The 20,005-nt window shown below is 52.5% G+C and overlaps 1 protein-coding gene across 1 annotated transcript in view; it reads right to left on the reverse strand.

Annotated features, from left to right (window-relative positions):
- Window positions 1–10,671: 10,671 nt before the first annotated feature.
- Window positions 10,672–20,005, reverse strand: part of DMBT1 (deleted in malignant brain tumors 1) — an 83,852-nt gene continuing 74,518 nt past the window's right edge. The window contains exons 23-26 of the mRNA XM_012642378.1: window positions 19,417–19,625; window positions 18,377–18,561; window positions 13,785–14,173; window positions 10,672–11,250 (exon numbers count right to left, since the gene is read on the reverse strand). Of these exons, the coding sequence (XP_012497832.1) occupies window positions 10,932–11,250; window positions 13,785–14,173; window positions 18,377–18,561; window positions 19,417–19,625 (1,102 nt within the window). The 3' untranslated portion in view covers window positions 10,672–10,931. The remainder of the gene's footprint in view (window positions 11,251–13,784; window positions 14,174–18,376; window positions 18,562–19,416; window positions 19,626–20,005) is intronic.

Below are 20,005 nucleotides of genomic sequence, written 5' to 3' on the forward strand. Positions count from 1 at the left end.
CCCATACGCTAGACACCAGACCATATTTTTAAAAATGTTCACCTCCCCCATTGCCAGTGGGGCTCGTGTCTTTTGCTGCCTCTCACGCAGCTGCAGCTCTTTGGAAACGCCCGTCCACATCTCAGGCCAATTTTCCATTGCGTAGCTCTCCTTCCCAGGGGTCGCGGAAGCTGCACTTGTCCTTGCCACCCCATAACTTCATTTGCACACGGCCCTAAGGCGCTCACGTCGAGAAGAAGCCCTGTCCCAGGGTCTGTCACCAGCCACCGTGCACACCCTTGCTTTAACTTTACCAGGAATAGCCGAAGGGGCTGCTGGACATTTTGTGACTCATCTCCCCAGCACAGTCGCCCTCCTTGTTAACAGAGAACCCCAATTTCATTTCAGGCCCGCTAGTGGAATGTGCCCTGGGAGCCGGTGACCCCAGGCCCGGATCCGGGAACTGACCTGAATGGAGTGAGGATGCGGTATGAATGGGGACAGGGACGCTCACCCTCCAGGTCAGTGACTGGTGCAGACCGGAGTATGTGGCCCACGGGGCCAACGAAGTCATCGGAACGGCCTGACGCAGAGGGAGGTGGGAAACGGCTGCTCCCCGCTTGCCACCAGGCTGAGGGCGAGGCCGACTCACAGAGCAGGCAGAGCAAGACAGTGGCAGGGAGGTGACCCCAGAGCCACCAGGAAACATCAGCCCCGAAGCCTCTACACTTCCAGACACAGGACTCCATCCCTGTCCTTGTGGTTCAAGTCAGTTTGAGTTGGGGTTTCTGTGCATCCAGGTGAAGACATCTTAACCCCTGGAGGCCACACGAGTACCAGAGAATGAAATCCTCTTCTGAACACAAAACACAGATTAAAATGTCTTAAAAGACTATCTGAGCTGCTGTTGCCAACACCTCTCCCTTGGCCAGAGTTAGGGGAGACTCAGTTGTTGTGGGAGCAGCTCCAAAGATGGGACTCACGCCCTAAGCTGCAGGAATTTCACCCTTAGCCCTGGCTGAACCAGACAGTTCTTGGTGCTGACTCTTCTATCTAATTGCCCACCCCGTCATCATCATCATCACATAGCCCCCGGCACGTCTCCTGTTCCAAGGAAAGAGGCCAGAGGCTCTTCAGGGTATTGGAAGACAGGAGGGGAACACCCACACAGAAAACACACGGACACCTTCTATACTACTGTCATTACTGGCCAAGCCCCGCTCCTCTTGGTGACAGAAACACTCAGACTCAAAAAAATCTTTCAAAAAGGACAAGTGTCAATAGGAAATGTGCCAACCATCCCAGCCTTCTAACCTCTGGAGAAATGGTGACACTGGAAATGCCTGGTTTACTCATTCCTGTCCTCCCCTATACCTACTGCTCTCATTGTTCCATTAGACTTTCTTGGTCAGGCTACAATTTTCAGCTTATGGGAAGCAAAGTTTGGGTGGGGGTGAAAGTCCTATTTTTGAGGCAGCTGTTTCCCAGGTGTGAAACCCACAGAGCACCTGAGTGGCTTAGTGGGTTTCCTGACCTCACAGCAGGTCCATAGTGGACAGGGGCCCTTATCACAAAGATTTCATCATCTGTCTCATCTTTCCCTGTGGGCTGTGCATGGCTTTGTCTGGAATTAATGGAAATGTGACTCCCACGCTAACATCTCTGACAACGGCCCTGGGAGAGCAGTGCAGTAACTTATTGCTGCATTGACACTGCCTTCTGTGACTTACCACATCATTCTCGAGTTTATTCAGTCAGGAACTGCAACTTCTACCCAAAGTTAGAGCTCCGTAGGGACAGGCCAAACAAATAAATGAGCAAATGATACTGTATGCTTAAAATCACCTACAGATTTTCAGGGGGTGTCTGTTGGGGCAGAAAGGAGAGAGAGGGTCCATCTACCTGAAGAGTCGAGAAGATGTTCTGGAAGAGTGAGCCCTCGAGCTGAATCAGGAAACACAAATATAGGACCTAAGAAGAGGGCAGGTGGATGAGATGGGGAAGAAGACCGTGTTCCAGGCACAGGGATTGACATGAGCAAGGACATGTCTCTGCCGCACAGGTGTTGTGTCCAGGAGTCTCACTGTGCTGTGCTCAGCATAGAGAGGGGGCTGCACAGGGCAGAAATGAAGAGAAAGGAGGACAGGTCCATGAGCTAGGTCATGAAGCGTTTTGCAAGGTCATGCTGAGAACAGTCAGCTTCAGTTAGAATGCAGGGAACAGTTAGATAGTTTTCAGCACGGAGTATAGATGGATTCAGATTTTGTTTTAGATGCCCGTGATGGATCGGTGGAAGATGAACTCAAAAAGACCAAGATGGACTCTGCTGTGATTTGGGTACATGACCCCTCCGAACCCCATGTTGAAATTTGATCCTCAGTGTTGGAGGTGGGGACTAGTGGGAGGTGTCTGCATCATGGGGGCAGATCCCCCAGGAATGGCTGGTGCCATTCTCCTGGTAGCTCTTGCTCCATTATTTACTACAACAGCTGGTCACTAAAAATAGTCTGGCACCCCCCACCCTTGCCTTGCTTCCTCTCTTGCATGTGATCTGTCCTTCTTAGAAAAGTCCTTCCTGGAAAAGGATAACTTCAGCAAAGAAAACTCTTACCCTGAGCACTCATTTGAGGGGAGACATTCTAGCAAGGCTTTTTGTGTTGGCTTCATCCACATGACACATGACTCAAATGCACGGAGTGTTTTTCCTGAGGGGGTGGATGAACTGACCTGAAGGATCTGTGAAGAGACCCCCACATTCACCAGGCTCTGCAAACACAAGAGAAGGACACTGAGGCCCTCCAGGGTTGTTATAGGGCCATGAAGGTCTGTGTCATTCATGGACCTCATGTCCTTGTACATCCTCCTAACTTCCTGATCTTCTGGACAAACTGCCACATTGATGCTATTGTTTGAGTATGTCCTCCTAAAGGAATGTATTGTAAACTTAATCCCCAGTGCAACAGTGTTGGGAACAGGAGCCTAAGGAGAGGGGATTAGGCCCTGAACAGATTAATTCCATTGTGAGAGGCTTTGGGGCCTTATAAAACGATGGTTTGGCCCCCGTTTGTCCCTCTCTCACCCTATCGTTTCACTTTGCAACATTCTGTAAGGAGGCCCTCATCAGATGCTGGCCCCTCAGTCTTGGCCTTTCAGCCTGCAGAGGCACAACACAATAAATTTGTCTTGAGAAAAGAGTAGTCTGAGCTGTGTTAGATATGCATAATGTGTCAGGCCTGGAGAGATATGAGTATGGGACTTCAACTGCCCCTACACCCAGGCCCAGGGACAATGGTTTAAAGGCATTCTGTTCCTAACTCACTGCCTCACTGATTATCTTCATGTTCCTGGAATTTGTGATGCAAGGAACAATGTAGATCTAATCAGTAGCTTATAGTATTTAATGCATTAATGAAAATTCTTGGTAAACAATTTAGGAACTACCTGTTCCTTTCCTTTAAAAACCCACTTGTAACTGTTGCTAATTGCAGCATATATTCAGAGCAAGTGTAATCTTTCCTCCCGGGTTATAGTCCTAAAACTTGGCCCAAATAAACTCTCTATGTACGTTAAGTTTGCTTCATTTCTTTGCTTCTGTTCGACAGTGTTGATTGTAAATTGCCCAGCTGTTTTATTTATAGCAGTGCAAAACAGATTAAAACAACAGATAACCCAAGTCTGATGATCCCATAAGTGATGTGAGCAATTTTGTTTTGCTCTTTTCAGGGCTTTAAGGGACCAGACCCATATGTAGCATAATGCGATTTTGACCAGCGTGGAATAGAATAACTTTAACACCCGTCACCATAACATTCTTCAGCATCGCCCATGTGGGCAGAATGGTGAGCACAAAGCCAACACCTTCTCAATCACGTGTCCCTGCAAGTCTTTTCCCAGTGCAGGGGAGAAAAGTAGCAAATAGATATCCTACCCCAAGAGAGGCCATACACAAATAGAATCCATCTTATTTTGAAGATGATCCAAAGGTGCTTTAGGATCACTTTCAGTGATTCCTTAGGCCCCAGAATAGTAAAATGAAGATTTTCAAAGTAAAACAACAACAACAACAGAAAAACAAATTCTGACTTAGCTAAAGAGAGTCTTTATTAAAATGCTGGGGCAGGTGGAGGGACAGGTCTACCTGTGTGGGAATGTCCAGATGGGTGACATGAGTGTGCGTATCTGCATTCCTTATACAGGTATCATACCAGGACCCACATGGCTCAGTCCAAAGCAGTGCCATGGTTAAAAAACAGAGTACAGGCCCCTGTGGAAAACACGCTGGCAGTTTCACAAAAGGTTATCTGATGGCCAGGCATTTCTATTGGGTATATAACCAAGAGAATGGAGAATACACGTCCACACATGAACTTCTACTTGAATGCTCATAGCAGCATTAGTTATAGTAGCTAAACAGTAGAAACAACTCAAATGTCCATCTACTGGTAAGTAGGTAAATAACTGATTTAAGAACAGCCCCCAGAGCAGGCTACCTTAGTCTGTTTTGTGTTGCTATCATATTAATAGAATACCTGAGGCTGAGTAATTTATACAAAACAGAGGTTTATTTGGCTCATGATTCTGATGTCTGGTAAGTCCAAGAGCATGGCACAAGCCTCTGCTCAGCTTCTCATGAGGGCCTCCTGCTGGCTCAAAACATGCCAGAGAGAGGCAAAGTGAATAAGATGGTTCTGAAGAGGGACCTAAGATGAGAAGTGACCTCCTTTTATGGCTACTTGTACTCACGGTAACTAGTCCAGTTCAGGGACAGCAGGACTCACTCACTCTCTTGAGACTGCATTAATCCCTTCATAAGGGCAATCCCTCCTGACTCAAACACTCCTTAAAAGTACCAACTTCTAACCCTGCCACATTGACAGTTAAATTTCAACATGATCTTTTGGTGGAGATAAAGCATATCCAAATCATACCATATGAGTCTTCACTTTCCTTAACTCTAACCACATCTGGATTTTATCAGATTTTTAATATCTTTTGATATTCTTGATCAAATAAGCTGGAAACTGTGACTAATTTTCAAAAGTGTGCAGTTCTCTCATTTCCAGAGGGGCTGGCATCTTTCCAGTGCCTTTAGTGAAGCTGCAGCTCTTTTGGAAACACCTGGCCATGAATTCAGGCCAAAATCTCTTGCATTGTTCTTTTGCTTAAGCATCATAAAAGCCTCCCTTGTCTTTTGCAAACTGTAACTTTTTTACACAGGGTGCTAATGGGTTCACAGTGCAAGGAACTGTCCAGTTTTATTAGAACAGGATGAATGAGGAGCTATTGAGTCACTCAGAGCATCCTGGCTGAGGAATGGAGGAAGAAGCAAAGTCAGGAAATTTTCTCCCTACCTAGTATTCAATGCTAACTCTGCTTTAGCGCACTCAGTCTTACTAATGGAAACTACCATACTTCCTCCTAATTCTCCTACCTCCTCTTACTTCAGATACCCGTACAATTGCCCCTCATTCACTCACTCCTGCCTCCAGGCTGAGGAGAGGCCAGAGCTTTCCTCAGCCCCCCTTAGCTGGTAGGGAGGGTCGACGCCTTCCGGTCCCTGATGCTGACCGACCGGCCCCGATGGGATGCATGGGAATCCCAGTGTCCACTGACCCGGAGCTGCGGCCCACTCACAGCCACGCCATCTCCTAAGCTAACAATCAGTGGGGAGGCGACTCTGAGGTCAAGCCCTTCGTCCCCTGGAGAAAATGACCACAAGCTGAGGCTGTCCCTGAGTAGCGTTCACCTGAAGCCACCCTGTTGCCATCAACAGTGTGGCGGATTGAGGATCCGCTCTGGGCAGAATCCGGTGACGGCCATTGCAGGGGACTTGGAGCCTGGGACAGGGCTGGAGGGGACAGATCTCGGAGGGCTGCAGGGCAGCCGCCTTGCACCCGGGGTGGGGATGAGGCAGAAAGGGAGCTACCGACCACTCTGCTGTCGGAGACTGGGATCAGATCCTGACTCTTTAAAGTAAGGAACGGGGGCGTGGCAGGCTTTTACAAGAGTCCTTTGTCAGAGCCAAACACCCTGGAACCCTCTCCTATAATGGACAACCACAGGCCCCCAAAGAAACAAAGTAACTACCTTCCTCGTGAACACAGGGGCTCAATGTTGTGCCACAGCGCCCTCTGGTGTCAGCAGGTGGATGGCAGGAGTGTGGTGGGAGAGATGCTGGTCACCTTGGAAGGGGCTGGAAAGTAGGCTCTGTCCCCACAGGAAACAGGAGACAACTCAGAACAGGTGCCATGTGACAGGGCCTTGCAGCTCTGGCCCCTGAGACACAGCATCTGCGTGTCAGTCACTCTGTTGAGGGTGGAGCCGGAGGCAAGGTCGCCGTGCTTTTAGCAGGCCCTGGCTATTCGGGGAGCTGGAGGAGCCCCCACCAGGTAACGTGAGCAGTGCCACGGGGCCAGCTGGGCAAGGATGTGGTAGAGGAGGCACAGTGGTCCTGTGAACCCCCTCTTTTGCACCTGGTCCCCCATCCCACAGACGAGCTGCAGACAGGGTGTCAGGTGCAGTGCCGTGTGCAAACTCAGCACGAGGCCAGGCCTCCTGGGTGCAGGGTGCCCTTGGGCTGATGGAAGAGGGAGGAGGAAGACCAGGCACCAGGATTCAGGGAAGCTGACCCCAACCGCAGCTCTGCCACTCTCTGCCCCAAATCCTGTGTGTGTTGTGTGTTACCGCACCTCTCTGACCTGGGTCTTCATCGCTGCCAGGTGAGAACGGTGACGCATGGCTACACTGCTGTTGGGAGGATTAGATTCACGACATGTCAGAGCTGCTCCCCGGTAGGAGATGCTTAATTAGCATTTCCTCCATGGCAAATCCTCACGAACAGCAGAGGTTGGGGCAATGTGAATTAGCAGAAATGAGGTACTTTAGGCGAGTGATATTGTGGGATGGCCTTTTGGGACATGAATCCAATAGCAAACGGAAAGTGGACCCTTCGGGTCCACTGAGGACAAGCCTGCTGGGCCCCGTGCCCCAGAGTCCCCCCATCCTTACAGTGGGGACCTGTAGCCTCCACTGCTCCTTCTCATGCACAGGGCACAAGCGTGAGACGGTTGTTTCTAACACCATCTCCACAGCTGTGGGCTCCAGGGAAGGAAGCAAAGTCTCAGACCCCGAGGACAGGAGTCCTGCTTGCATGAGCTTTCCAGGGAAGGAAGCAGAGCCTCAGGCCCCGAGGACAGGAGTCCTGCTTGCACGAGCTTTCCAGGGAGAAGGGGATTGACTGGCGACCCAAGGAGGGGTTTAAGGAGCCCTAACCCAGCACTTCTCAATCTTGGAACAACCTGCAGCTCTCAGGTCACTGCTCTCAGGCCCAGACCCAGAGATTCTGATCTAACTGGTCTGGGTGCAGCCTGACAGCAGAAGGTTTAAAAGTCCCCAGGTCACTGTCTCGTGTAGCCAGAGGTGAGCATCCCTGCCTTAAGCCACAGCCTCAGTTGCTGGAAATCACAGCCTCATCTTCCCCCACGTGTGGTGGGGATGGTGGGTCCCTGCTCCCAGCAAGCCTGCTTCTCTGTGTCCTCTGTGACTGCACCCTTGGTCACAGTGACAGCTTCAGTCCAGAGACCCTGTCACCAGCAGCGTGTCCCCTGCTCTGCCTGTCTCCTGGACCTCACTGCTTCTCACTCCCAAACTCATCTGTCCCCAGTAGCCACCCATCTGGCTGAGCCTTGCTGACAAAAGCGCCATCACCTCCTCCCTTGAGGGGCTGCCAAGTGGCCAAGCGTGAGTCTGGACCCAGTGGTCACCTGTGAGGAAAGCCTGGCTCCGAGGGGCTATTCCCAAGGGGAGAGGAGGCTCTGGAGGAGTCTGGTGGAAACAAGTTTCCCCTGGATGAATGTGGGGCCATCTGCGACCCCTCTCTACATCCACAGCTGAGTCCAGAGCCCAGCTTGGGGCTGGCACCCACTGGGATGGATGGAGGAGTGAATGACAGGGTCTAGCTTCCGGGTTGGGTCCCAGACTCCCATCCTTTTTTCAGTTCCTAGATGTGTGACTTGTCACTTTGTTCCTCTGATAGGTCTCTCCAATCTGCACACCGCTCCACATTGCTGCTGCTTTTGCAGACCCAGTCCCAGCTCCTGCCTGCATTTTGTTGCTTTGTCATTGCTTTCAGGGCAGACTTGCCACCACGGGGTGACCCTGAAGGCTTTCCTTGACCAGCCCAGGCTGGGAGGGTAAGAGTGGGTGTGCGGGGTGGTGGTGAGAGGACTGGAAACCAGCAAGGGACGTCACGGGGGAGACAGGGGGTCAGCTCCTCTGACCCCTGGTAAGGCTCAGGGGCCCACCCTGCACCCCAGGGAGGCCGAGAGCATTGCACTGCAGCTGGTGGCGGCAGCTATGGGTCAGTCCTACGCGAGTCTCTTGCAGTTCTCCGACCTTCATTCTGGGGTCTGCCCTGTAGCTGCTGCCAGCTCAAGTCACACATCTGGAGTTAGGCTCGTCTTAGCTCTCCCCTCTTGGAGCAGGGGTCCTCAGCCTGGTTCCACGGGGCAAACCTTGGCATTGCCAGGGCAGTACACAGAAGCTCCCATTCCTACCGAGCCTGGCATAGAGGTCCCGGGTCTGGCTTCTCTCCTAATTTCTGGAAAATTCATTGCCTCCTTTGAACCCACCTCATCCCTTTGTTGCTTGTGAGCCCTTGGGATCACCTGTCAATCCTCTTCTCCCTGGAAAGCTCATGCAAGTAGGACTCCTGTCTTCGGGGCCCTGAGGGTTTGCTGCCCTCCCTAGAGCCTGCCCAGCCCACAGTTCCGGAGATGATGTCAGAAACCGAAACAGGCAGATTCCTGCATGCCTGGAGACAACCACCTTTGATTTCAAATCACAAGCACTGCCAATGACGATGCAGTTAGCATTCTCGTCTTTCTCCAGCCTCCATCCGGCCTACCCATGCGGAGGACACTGGGGAGACACACGCACTGCCCTGCGTCGCCTTTTCTGCCACCCCCCAACCTGTCTTCTCGACTCGAAGGGATCCAGTATTTGGATGAGCCGCTGGGAACACTGGCCCAACTGACACTTGCTTTGAAAAAGGTTCTTGATTCAGCTTGCCCTGGCATAAGGAAAGGCTGAGAAGCTGGTTTGTAAATGGCCAGAAAAATTCTACCTAGAGGGAGCTCTGCTGCTGCTAGTGTTTGGCTCACAGCTGTGTGCAGGGTTTTACCCATCAGTGCCTGTTTACCTTTTGCCCCAGCACTGAGCCGGCGGTCCTGCGATAAACCTCGCCCCCACCTTTCTTCACTCCCGCCTCAAATCCCCCCACCGCACACCTGTGCCAAGGTAAACAGAGCTTGAGATCTGCTGGGTGCCAAGCTCTGCCCCTTCATTTCTTCCATCCTTTCAGGTGCCTGGGCACATGGGGCCAATGTCTGAGCATCTTCTCCTGGCTTCACATCCTAGAGCTCGGAGGCCAGCCACGGGTGGCGCGTGTCCTCCCGCCCCAGCAGGAAGCTGCCACAGCCGGGACCTTAGCCAGGAAGAGCCCAGCAGTGACAGCAGAGCTGTGATAACTCCCCCCGGAGCTGGCCAGCTCCTCCACGTCAGCCACCGACAGGTCTGGGAAGGACAGGAGGCTACAGTAATAGAGTTGGGACCAGGACAGACCCAGCAGAGGAGAAGGGAGGCCAGGAAAGCCTGTGGTCCCCAGGATGGAGGAAAAGCAATCAGAACCGTTTGGTAGGAAGAGAAAGGAAATGGCAGGGGGGGAATGCCAAACAGGAAACTGAGGACAGACCCCAACGGCAGCTGAGTGCCGGACTAGAAAGATTTCACATGATCTCATCAGTCAAGGGGCGTTGGGGAAGGTTTCTTGTGCAGGAGCTCAGAGCCGGGCTTTGGGAAAGCACATCCAGCCTGAGGCTGCAGGTGGATGGGGGGCAGAGAGCTTGGGCCTTCAGACCTGTTGAGAAATGGTTACAAGAGTCCCAGGTAAGAGGTCCCAGAACCTGAGCTGCCGCAGCAGCTACAAGGACTAGAAGGAAGGAGAAAGGTGAGCACTGTCCTGCCGGCCCTTCGTCCGCCCTGCTGTCCTTTGCCCCTCGTTCCACCATGAGAATAGCATGAGCCCTGCTCTGAATTGTGTCCCCTCCCACTGGAGCGTGAGCTCCTCAAGGGCGGAGATTTTGATCTATATCTGTTCATTTATTTGCTTCCTGGAGCATAGTAGGCCTTCAATAAACATGCATTGAATGAACGAAGACTCAAGAAAAGAGTGTAGAATCAGTGGGACGTGGAGACTGCCCGAACAGGGCCCAGGAGGAGAGACAGCTGTCAAAGGTGCCCCATGGGTGTGCCCTGACAGGGGAGGGCTCGTGACAACTACAGTGGCCCCAGCCTGTCCCCAATAGCACGGCCACCGTATCTGTTGACCTGACCCCAGCCTGGGCGAGAAATCCCGGGAACCCTCTGCAAGCACATCCTCATCCGCACCCACGGCAAAGCAGCACGGCGGGAGTCACGCTGCCTGTTCCAGGGGAGAAAAATGAAAAGGGCCTGGGCTGGGCTGAACCCTGCCAGCAGTCGGGACAAATCACAACACGTCTGGCGTTACAGTGTGTGGTTATCATCACGAGGAATAATACTATCATTCGTGTTGTCAACGTGGGTGACAACAGCAATAGTAGCAGAAACGCCCATTCGCCGAGCACCCAGTGACTTGTACCAGGCAGAGCCGAGGCAGTTTAATCAGCATTACTTTATGCGACCCTCTCAACAGAGCTAAGAGCTGAGTATTCACATTTCCATTTTACAGATGAGGAGGTCAGAACCCAGAGGACAAAGGCGCCAGGCCCACCACTGCCCAGGCAGAACTCTGGTCACCACGCCCTACACCAGGAGCCTTGGGGGAAGGCGTAGTACAGTGTGCCTGGCACACAGTAGGTACCCGATTTCAGTTAGAACATGGCACCAACAGAAACATCCCAAGTCCCCAACAGTCATGGGTCTGCACCCTGGTGGGCAGTGGGGTCCAAGGATGACCCCCTGCCGAGGCTCTTCCCTGCCTGGGGCGTCTGCAGCTGGACGGGTCCCAGGACGACGTTCACCTTCCCCTGGTAGGAGCCCAGGTCCCTCTTGGACCTCACCACGCAGCCCCTGTAGCAGCGGGAAGAGTAGTCGTACGCCCTGCACACCACCATCTTACACTGCAGGTACACGGAGGGGAAGCGGTTCAGGAAGCGGAAGGCGTTGAATTGGAAGCGGCTGATGCGGGGAGACGGCTGGGCGAAGGAGTGGTAGGTTTCATCCTTCACGCACCTGGAAGGAGAGAGGAGCAGCCCGTCAGCTGTCATCAACACCCCGTCTTCTTCCTGACCCAGTGGCGCCGGGCGCGGAGCTCCACGGCCTGTCCTCGCTGCCCAGGCCTCCCCCACCCCACCTTGTTTGTGTCCGTGTGGAACCAACGCTCGCTGCTGAGTGTGCAGAAAAATCCTGGCCGCTCTGGTGTATCGCCGGCCTCTATAAGCAGCAAATCTCCCAGGGTTTTCAGGCTGACAAGCAGGCCCCACATGGCACAGTGGGTTGGGGCACAACCCATGAGGACAATGTGCTCAGTGGCCTGGGGAAGCCAGGCGAGCTGGGGAGTAGCTCCAGTCTGGATCCCAGGAGCAGGGCCCAGAGACAGGGCAGAGAAGACAATGACTTCTCTTCTCTTCCCTGATCTCGGGGCCAGCCAAGGTGACATGAGGCTGCACTCTGAGTACCTCGGTGGCCCTGCCCTTCCCGACCCTCCTCTCGCAGGACCTCTCTCTCCTGACCCACCCTCGCCCGCCCTGAGCCCCACGCAGCTGTACCTCCTACACTCGCCTGAGCACGCTCCAGGACCCCCTGCTCCAATACCAACCCCTCCTCGTTCCCTCGGCACCCAGACTCCGCTGGCGTTGGAGGGAAAGTAACCTAACAACACGCTTACAGGAATGCTACTGAGATGCGGATGAGGACGCACGTCCCCAAGGTCCTGCAGGTAAGGAAGCAGCTCATGCTGTCCACCTTAGTGGGCATTTAGGATTCTGAGAGATGTGGAAAGAGGAGGGCAAGGAAAGCCAGACCCCGGGGTTTTGGAGTGGGTGGGCAGGTCTGCAGGGCAGCCTGACTCTGCCTGGGGCCTCGCCCCAGCCTGCCCGCCCTCCTCCTTCTGCCTCCCCGAGCTTCCTTCCTCCACTTCGGACTCAGATTCTCTCCAATACTGAGATTTCTTTTTTTTTTTTTTCCCAAGCAGCTCCCTTAGCAGTGAAGGTTGGGGAGGAAAACACCACCCAGAGGCCAGGGATGAGGCATTTATAAAAAAGGTTGGGGTAACTCAGGAGCTGCCTGGGCAATAATTGCATTTCCCATCAAACCCTGCCAGGCACGGGCTCTGCGTGGGCCGGAGCGCTACAGTCTGGGCTGCACCTACCTCAGAATCACCTGGGGACATTTTTAAAAATACAAGATACTAAAGCCCCAGCAGGCCAAATAAAGAGAGTGTGTGGGCGGGGCCCGGGCAGGGTGTGTTTGAAGGCCCAGGTTATTCCAGTGGGCATCCAGGTGGGTGATCTGCTGATGGCCAGGTGTGGCCAATGAGTCCCTGTGCCATCAGGGCACACCCATCCCCCCTCCCCGCCCACAGCGTTATCACATATACAGGGCAGAATTTGACCAGAAAGAATCCTTTGGCAGGGAAGAACCGAATCACTCAATCCTTTGTGTCAATTTCAATCATTTCACACACATTCGAGTAGCCCCTGATGACTGTTTGTAGAAAGGGAATCTGGTTAAGCTTTCCTGCCCATCTCAGCTGCCAAGGGGGCTGCTGTGAATTGAACTAACTGCATAGACTGAGGCAAGATGAGCCTCAACACCTGTTCACTGAACTGACACATATTCAAACCGTGCCTAGAAAGAGATGTTTTTACATATCTCAGGGAGGTGTGAAATTTACCCCCATCCCTAGTTCTCTTGGGAGGCAGTGGCTACCGAGGCTACCAGAGTTGCACAGTACACACCCTGGTGTCTTAGGACATCGTCACGAGTGCAGAAGAGTGAAGCCCACCTCAGCACAGTGTGGCCATCCAGGGAACTGGACTATGGTACAGTGGCCTGGCCCGGGCACCATCTGACCCCTGCCTGGGAACCCCTGGCCTGACCTCTGCACGTCTTGAGCTTGACCGGAAGCATGGACTCCTAGAACTTTCACTCCTGGGTCAATGGAAGACACGAGGACTTCCTGCCACCCTTCCTGAATGTTCCTGTGGACCACCTGCTGCACCTGCACACCACCCCCTCCTTCTCACCCAACCCTCCCAGCGAACTTGTGACGTGGGCACCAACATCTCCAGTTGACGGCAAAGGATCTGGCCCAGAGAGGTGCATTTGCTGGCCCAGAGCCACACAGCTGGCATGTGACAGAGCTGGTGTTTCAACCTTGGTCTGCTCCAAATCACTGCTGTTCCTACTACACGCAGGGGTTTTTAAGCCTAAGGCTGGAGTTCGGTCACCTGGGGTCTAATCCCGGTTTATGGCTAACCTGCCGGGTGACCCCTGGTGAGTCGGTCCATTCTCCCCACAGGCTAACTAAAGGTGACACGTGATCAGCCTGCCCTTCTCATCAGGGCTGTGGTCCAGGACGCAGCGTGAAAGCACCTCAAAAGGTGAAAGCCACAGGACGTTAGTTCCTGTAGAAAGGGATCTGGTTACGCTTGGACTGCTAGGAACTGGGGTGAACCCAAATCTGCCTTCCCCAGCCTTCTGAGCTACTCCTGTTTGAGCTGTCAGATAAAGGTCTAAGTCTATCCCATGAAGACAGTGCTTACCCGCTCCGGATCAGATCGTAAGTCAGAGACGTGAAGTCATTGGAGTACGGAGATGCCACACAGGTGTCCACAAACAAGGCCAGTGAGGCATCGGAGTGGTGGATCTCAGCCTGCAGGTACAGATTCTGGTCCAGGTCCACATAGTATGGGCTACTGGTCACAGGATGTAAGAATGAGGGGGATGTATAAAAGGAAATGTTCACGTCGAAATTGCCGTACTGGACTTCCTCGACCTCGATGGTGTCATTAGTGATGTACATCGTGTTGACCCAGGTGTTCTGCAGCATCTTGCAGCTGACGTGAATGTGGAGGTCCTTCTTCCTTTTGATGACGCCACTTGAGACAGCTGCTTTGAGGAAGTTGAAATAGTTGATGGTGTCATTTTCTACCTGGGAGGGGCAAGCAGGAGAGCAGAGTCAGGCAATGTCACCTGCCAAGCGAATCCCACTGCTGATTTGGGTTGGAATGAGAGGCAAGTGACTCAACCAGACCCCCAAACCCTCCCAGAACCACATGGAGATGGCACATGTCCCCTCCATGGCTGCTATTCCCTGGGCTGGACGTCCAGCTCACCTAGCGCGACTCTGCTCCTTTCACACCTTCCCCTTCCTCTACCACGTGTGAGGGCCACAGCGTGGGCCAGTTGTTGGGGCCACCGGGAGGTCCTCCTCGTGGCAAGCAGGATGTGTCTGGGTGACCCCGCACCCTGCCTTGTAACTAGCTGTGTTTGGACCGCATGATTCAGGCCCTTCCTTCTTGTTCTGTTTCATTCTCACTGTTGCTGGGGGTACGGGGGGTGGGTCACATACTTCTGGGAGAGGGGCTTGGTGGGATCAGTCTTAATCGTTTTCTGTTTTGATCGACTGACTGGAAGCTATTGCAGCCTGGTGTCTGAAGCTGTGGGAGCTGGAAGCCACAGAGAGCTGGTGTTGACCTCTGGGACAAAGACTGCCCCAGAGGCTCATGTGGACAATTGGGTGGGCCATGGCAACACCAGGACAGTTCCTGTCCCATGCTGCTTTTTCACCTCCTTGTACCAAGGGACCATTTCCTACTGTGCCTTCCACTAAGCAGCAAAGTCATAAGAACGTTGGTCTCTCGTGCCTCTGGTGTGCCCTGGATGTCTTGAGGGAGACCTCTCCAGGGACGAGTCTTACCCCTGCGGGCCTGTGAGCACCTAAAGGAAAGGATGATGTCTAAACATCTCTTTCCCCAGGGCTTGGCACAGTGCCACAACACCATGAGTAGCACCTCTAAGTATCTGTGCAATAAATGAAAGGTATGGGGGCCGGTGGCCCGGCACAAGGGCAGTGATGAGTGGAGGACAGGGCCAGGAGCAATCTGTCCCACCAGCCAAGAGGATGCAAGTGAACAAGGCCCCCTGATGCTCCACGGTCGTGATCCCGCGGCCCCCAGGTGAGGTGAGCACACCCGAGCCATTTCCAGGCTGGAGACTGCCGGGAATTCTTCCCCTCCCAGCCCAGTACGGTGAGAATCCCAGGACACCACGCGTGCTTTTGCAAGAATGGGAATGAAAATAACACCACAGTGCCTAAATAGAAGTCCTTTGCCATTTTAGCCATGTACACTGTCAAAGGCAAAACTCCATTCGTGGCTGGTTGGGACATTAGACGGGGTCCCTTCTGAAGCCAGCACTTACACAACTCAAACATAATTATTCTCCAGAATGGAGTGCGTTGGAGAGTCTGCTACGTCTTGTCTGCAGTTGCAGAGCTCTTCTCTGGGTACATGCCCTCCAGACCAAACTTGTGAAAAGAAAAAAGCTTGACAAGAAACGTAAAGGGGTCTCTGCCGCCTCTCAGACTGTTCCCTCTCTCCGTTCTCTCGGTTCCCTTTTCCCAGACTGACCAGGAGCCTGGGCCTGTCATTTTGGCCGGCAGGGGACGCCAGAGCCCACACTCTGGGCCCAGCTCTGGCGAGAACCACAGGACTGGGCTCTATGTTCTCCACCTGCTCTTAGCACATTGTCTTTTCTGCCTGCAAATTTTCTTTAAATTTTTCTCTTGCTTTATATTTCAGCACCAACAGTTGTCATAATAAACTATGAGATTTTTGCACCTTCATATTCTTTCAAAGACAAGCTCGAGTGCTTTCCATTTCACTCTGCACGTGAACATGAACATTTTCATAGAATTCACACTTGTCTGTAGTGTCAATGGTTGAGCTACATTCTGAATCCACTCCAAACAGTGAATGTGGAGCGCAGATTTATTTCTTGGTCAGAAGAAGCGGTTCTAATTTTAGATGAAAATTCATAATTAGACATCTGTTCGGTTTGGAAGGAAGTCAACTTGGTATGCAATGGCTAGTCCTGCAGATAAGTCCACCGATATTTCCATGGAGATTTGGGCTCTTCCTGCCCTGGGATCCTTCTCACGGTGGGAGGATGTCATCTAACTCAGCCACACCAGTGAACATGGGTCACACACCCGCTAAACGGGGCAGCCTGGTGGAGGTGTGGAAAGCTCCAGCTATACGGGGCACACAGCCCTGCCTTTGTGTCCTGGCTTCACATTCATGACCCTGTGGTCTTGGGCAAGTGGTGTACCTTTTGTAAGCCTCCATTGCCTCGAGACTCAGTGGGAGTAAAGTTCTCCCGAGGATTTTAAAAGTCATGGAGAGCCCTTAGTTCAGTGCCTGGCATACATGCTAGCTGTTAATAATACTATGATAAAGTCTTAGGCACTCAGGTGGTGGGCGTGTGGCTATTTCCATAGATGGGGAGTTGAGAATGTGGTACATGCTGACCAAGACCAGCCAAGTTAGAAGAAACAGGTTTGGTGCATTGTTTGGCCCTTCGAATGGGGGTGAAGGACCATCAGTGGGGCTGCTCAGATGTCAGAGGCACCAGGGTGCATGTTTGGAGCAAGGAGCAATCACCACCTTCAGCGGACTGACTCCCACTGACCAAACTCACGACAAACCAGAACTCAACAGGATGAATTTACAGAGGGAAATAGGAAAGCCAGATTGAATAGAATGTTTGCGTGGCGTGAGCGATATGTGCTTGTCCCTGTGAGTCAATCTACCTGACCCGCTAAATTCACTAAGTTCCTCTCTGAAGCAGGCCTGGTGTATTAGGGTCTGGCTAAGCGGGCCAGTGATCACATGGCACCCACAGGCCCTCAGACACAGGCATGGTGGCCCATGGGCCCACCTGGGAGGCTAATGAGTATCCCCCTCCACGCTCAGTGTTTCCTGCATGCTGAAGACCAGGATGACTTTGGCAGATGGTGAACATCATGCTCTCGGCGCCTGGCCCAGTGCCCGGCAGGCGGCAAGTGCTCAATGTGTCTTTGGTGAATGAACGCGACATCTGAACATGTGTGTGCTGCACACCTCGTGCGCATTTGAGCTTTTCATGCTGTGTAGTTACTGCAGTCCTAAGCCAAATAAAAGCACTGGCTCTTTTTTGTCCTTGCCTGGCAAAATCTTGAAATAATTACTTAGGGGTCAGATGAAAATCCAGAACTTGGAACAGCTAATTTAAAATAAATTTACATAAAATTAAATGCACCCATGATAAACGTACCATCTGATGAGGCTTGACACTGGGATTGCCACCACAGCGAGCAGCAGGACAGCTCCGTGCCCAAGCAGCTCCCCCTGCCCCTCTGCCATCTATTGTTTCCAGCCTAATCATTACACGCTCGTTCTCCGTCTCTAAGTGGCAACGGCCATGGAATCGTGGAGGACACACTCTTCTGGGCCTGGCTTCCTTCGCTCAGCATAAAATTTTTGAGATTCTCAGATTCTACCACTTCCTGGCTGAGTGGCCCTGGGCAAACTGCTTGACCCCTGTCGGCTCAGTCTCCCCCATTTTCATAGTGGAGGTGACAATAAGAGAATACTTGATGAGAACTGGGGGAATATAACACAGACTAATCACAGCATCTGCCACTTGTAGGGTGACCAACTGTCCCAGTTTGTCTAGGAGTGAATGAGGGGTCTCCTGGGATGTGGGACTTGCTATGCCAAAATCTGCAAAGTGCCAGACAAACCAAGATGGTTAGTCACCCCAGATGGCGACAGCTCAACAAATGGTAGCTGCAGAGGCCAATTTACTGTAAGGCTAACAGGCTTAAGCTTTAGGGTCCCCCACCAAACCCAGTACACAGGCCTCCCCTAAGGCCTAACAATGTGTTTGCACCAAACACATTTTTGCCAAATTTATAAAAGTGAGATATATTTGCATTCTTTAGCCTAATGAGGCCCCAGGCCCTCTTACCCACCCCAACCCAAACCATGTAAGCTTTAGGCCCTACAAAACCTAGAGCTGCTCCTGGAGGCTGCTGCTGTTACTGCTGATGTGAGTGGCGGCTGCCAGGCACCCTCTCTGCTGGACACGGCTGGAGAGACTGCCTGCCAAGCTTCCTTCCTCCTCCGTCCTCCCACTGGGAAGTGGCTGCAGCGATATCATGGTACCGAGACTTATATCTTCCTGTACTCCAATTACGTTGTGATTATACCATCATCTTAACTTCTGGATCCCCGGGTTTCAAGAAGCACAGCACATGCCACCATAAGAAATCTTGCTCTATAGGAAACAGAGCGGGAAGTCCCAGGCTTACCTGCTTGACGGTGCCACAGCCCGAGTAGGGAATTGTGAATATCACCTTGCTCGGCATGATCTGGGGCTGACACTGCTGGTTCCCGTTCCAGTTGGAAATGACAAGGTCCCCGGCAGAATAGCCCAAGGATTGGAGGTAGTGCCTGCTCACGCTGGCTTCCATGTGATTTGGCAGACAAAGCAGGTCTGACGGACAAGGGCAGATAACGCACTCGGTCAGCGCTCCAAACCCCACCGGGCCTACTAGGCACTCTCCCCACTTACAGGTGCACAGATCGAGACGGCTGACAAAGATGGGACATATGCAAAAAAGAGACCTTGCCACATCCCCCAGGAAAGCCCAAGGAGGGCACGCAGACTCAGAATTTCTCTGACAGAGACTTGGAGGCAGGATTTTAAGTTCGGGGAATGTTTTGCCAAGTCACCATTTATCCATAAAGTAAAGTAACTCCAGTTACATTGTGGAGATGTCATGAAATAGGGCCTTTTAGCCATGGAGCAAGTCAATGCTTTGAATCCTGACTGCATATGAGACCTTGGACGTCACCTTGCACACCCTTGGCCAGTCTATGTATCAGTACATGTAATAACCCAATTGTGGCCATACAGCCTCTGTGGGTAGTGGCCGAGTGACCAGCTCAGTCCATCTTCAGATAGAAGCCAAGTGTGTTGGGTCTCAGGACATGGCCACGGTGTGCAGCACTGTGGGAAGATCACAAGGCTTCAGGCCAGGTGGTCCCTGCCTTTGGCACTGACTTCTCACTGTCTGCTGAGCGCATCATCTTGCACTTTCCGCTTAGCCTCTGCTGACCACAGTAAAGCCAATACACTGCCCACCAGCCCGCTCTGGCCCTTGACCTTGCTTCTGGGCAGCCAGAGTCCCCTGGCCCACAGCCCCTGCTCTTTTCAGCACGGACTCTAGCCTCGGTGGCCTGACAAGGCTCCTGTCATTTCTTATTTCACAACCACAGGACAGTTGAGCAGCAGCAGGCCCTCAGGATGTCCCCGCTCCTAACTGAGCATTCCCAAGAGGGGACTTACTGGTGCTGTCGTTGGAGGGGCTAGAGTAGTACTCGGCCTGGAACCCCCTCCTTGTGATGCTGCCATCGCTGATGAAGCGAATTGACATGAAATTTGAAGACGAAGTGAAGGAGCCATTGGACCCGTCGCAAACCCGAGCGATGAGAGGAGAGCTGTAGTGGGGGCCATCGAACACCTCAATGTAATCATAGTTGCAGCCACTTTCCAGCCTGCAGAGAGACGACACGCAGTTTGGGCTCCCTGTCATACCTGGAACTTGATGCAGGGCAGTCAGATCTCAGTGAGGGGGTCACGCCTCTGTCCAGAAACTCTAAGAAAGTTCACCCTTCAAAATAACAGATTTTCGTAAAGCAGGGGAGGTTCATCTCCCAAGGCCTCTGCACCTGGGTCTTAGTCCTGCCTTTTGGGGTCATGCATATGAAATCAGCAGCCCTGCTCCTGAAAGCCCTGTACATCATAAAACGAAGGGTTCACGTCCTAATTTAGACCATTTTTCTTCTATCAAAAACTCCCCAGTTCCCCCACAGAATATAAAATGTCATGGAGGGTGATGGTCATTGTTATCAAGGTACTGGTTAAAGAACCAATC

This window comes from Propithecus coquereli, unplaced genomic scaffold, assembly GCF_000956105.1.
Source record: "Propithecus coquereli isolate 6110/MARCELLA unplaced genomic scaffold, Pcoq_1.0 Scaffold179, whole genome shotgun sequence".
Classification (NCBI taxonomy): Eukaryota; Metazoa; Chordata; class Mammalia; order Primates; family Indriidae; genus Propithecus; species Propithecus coquereli.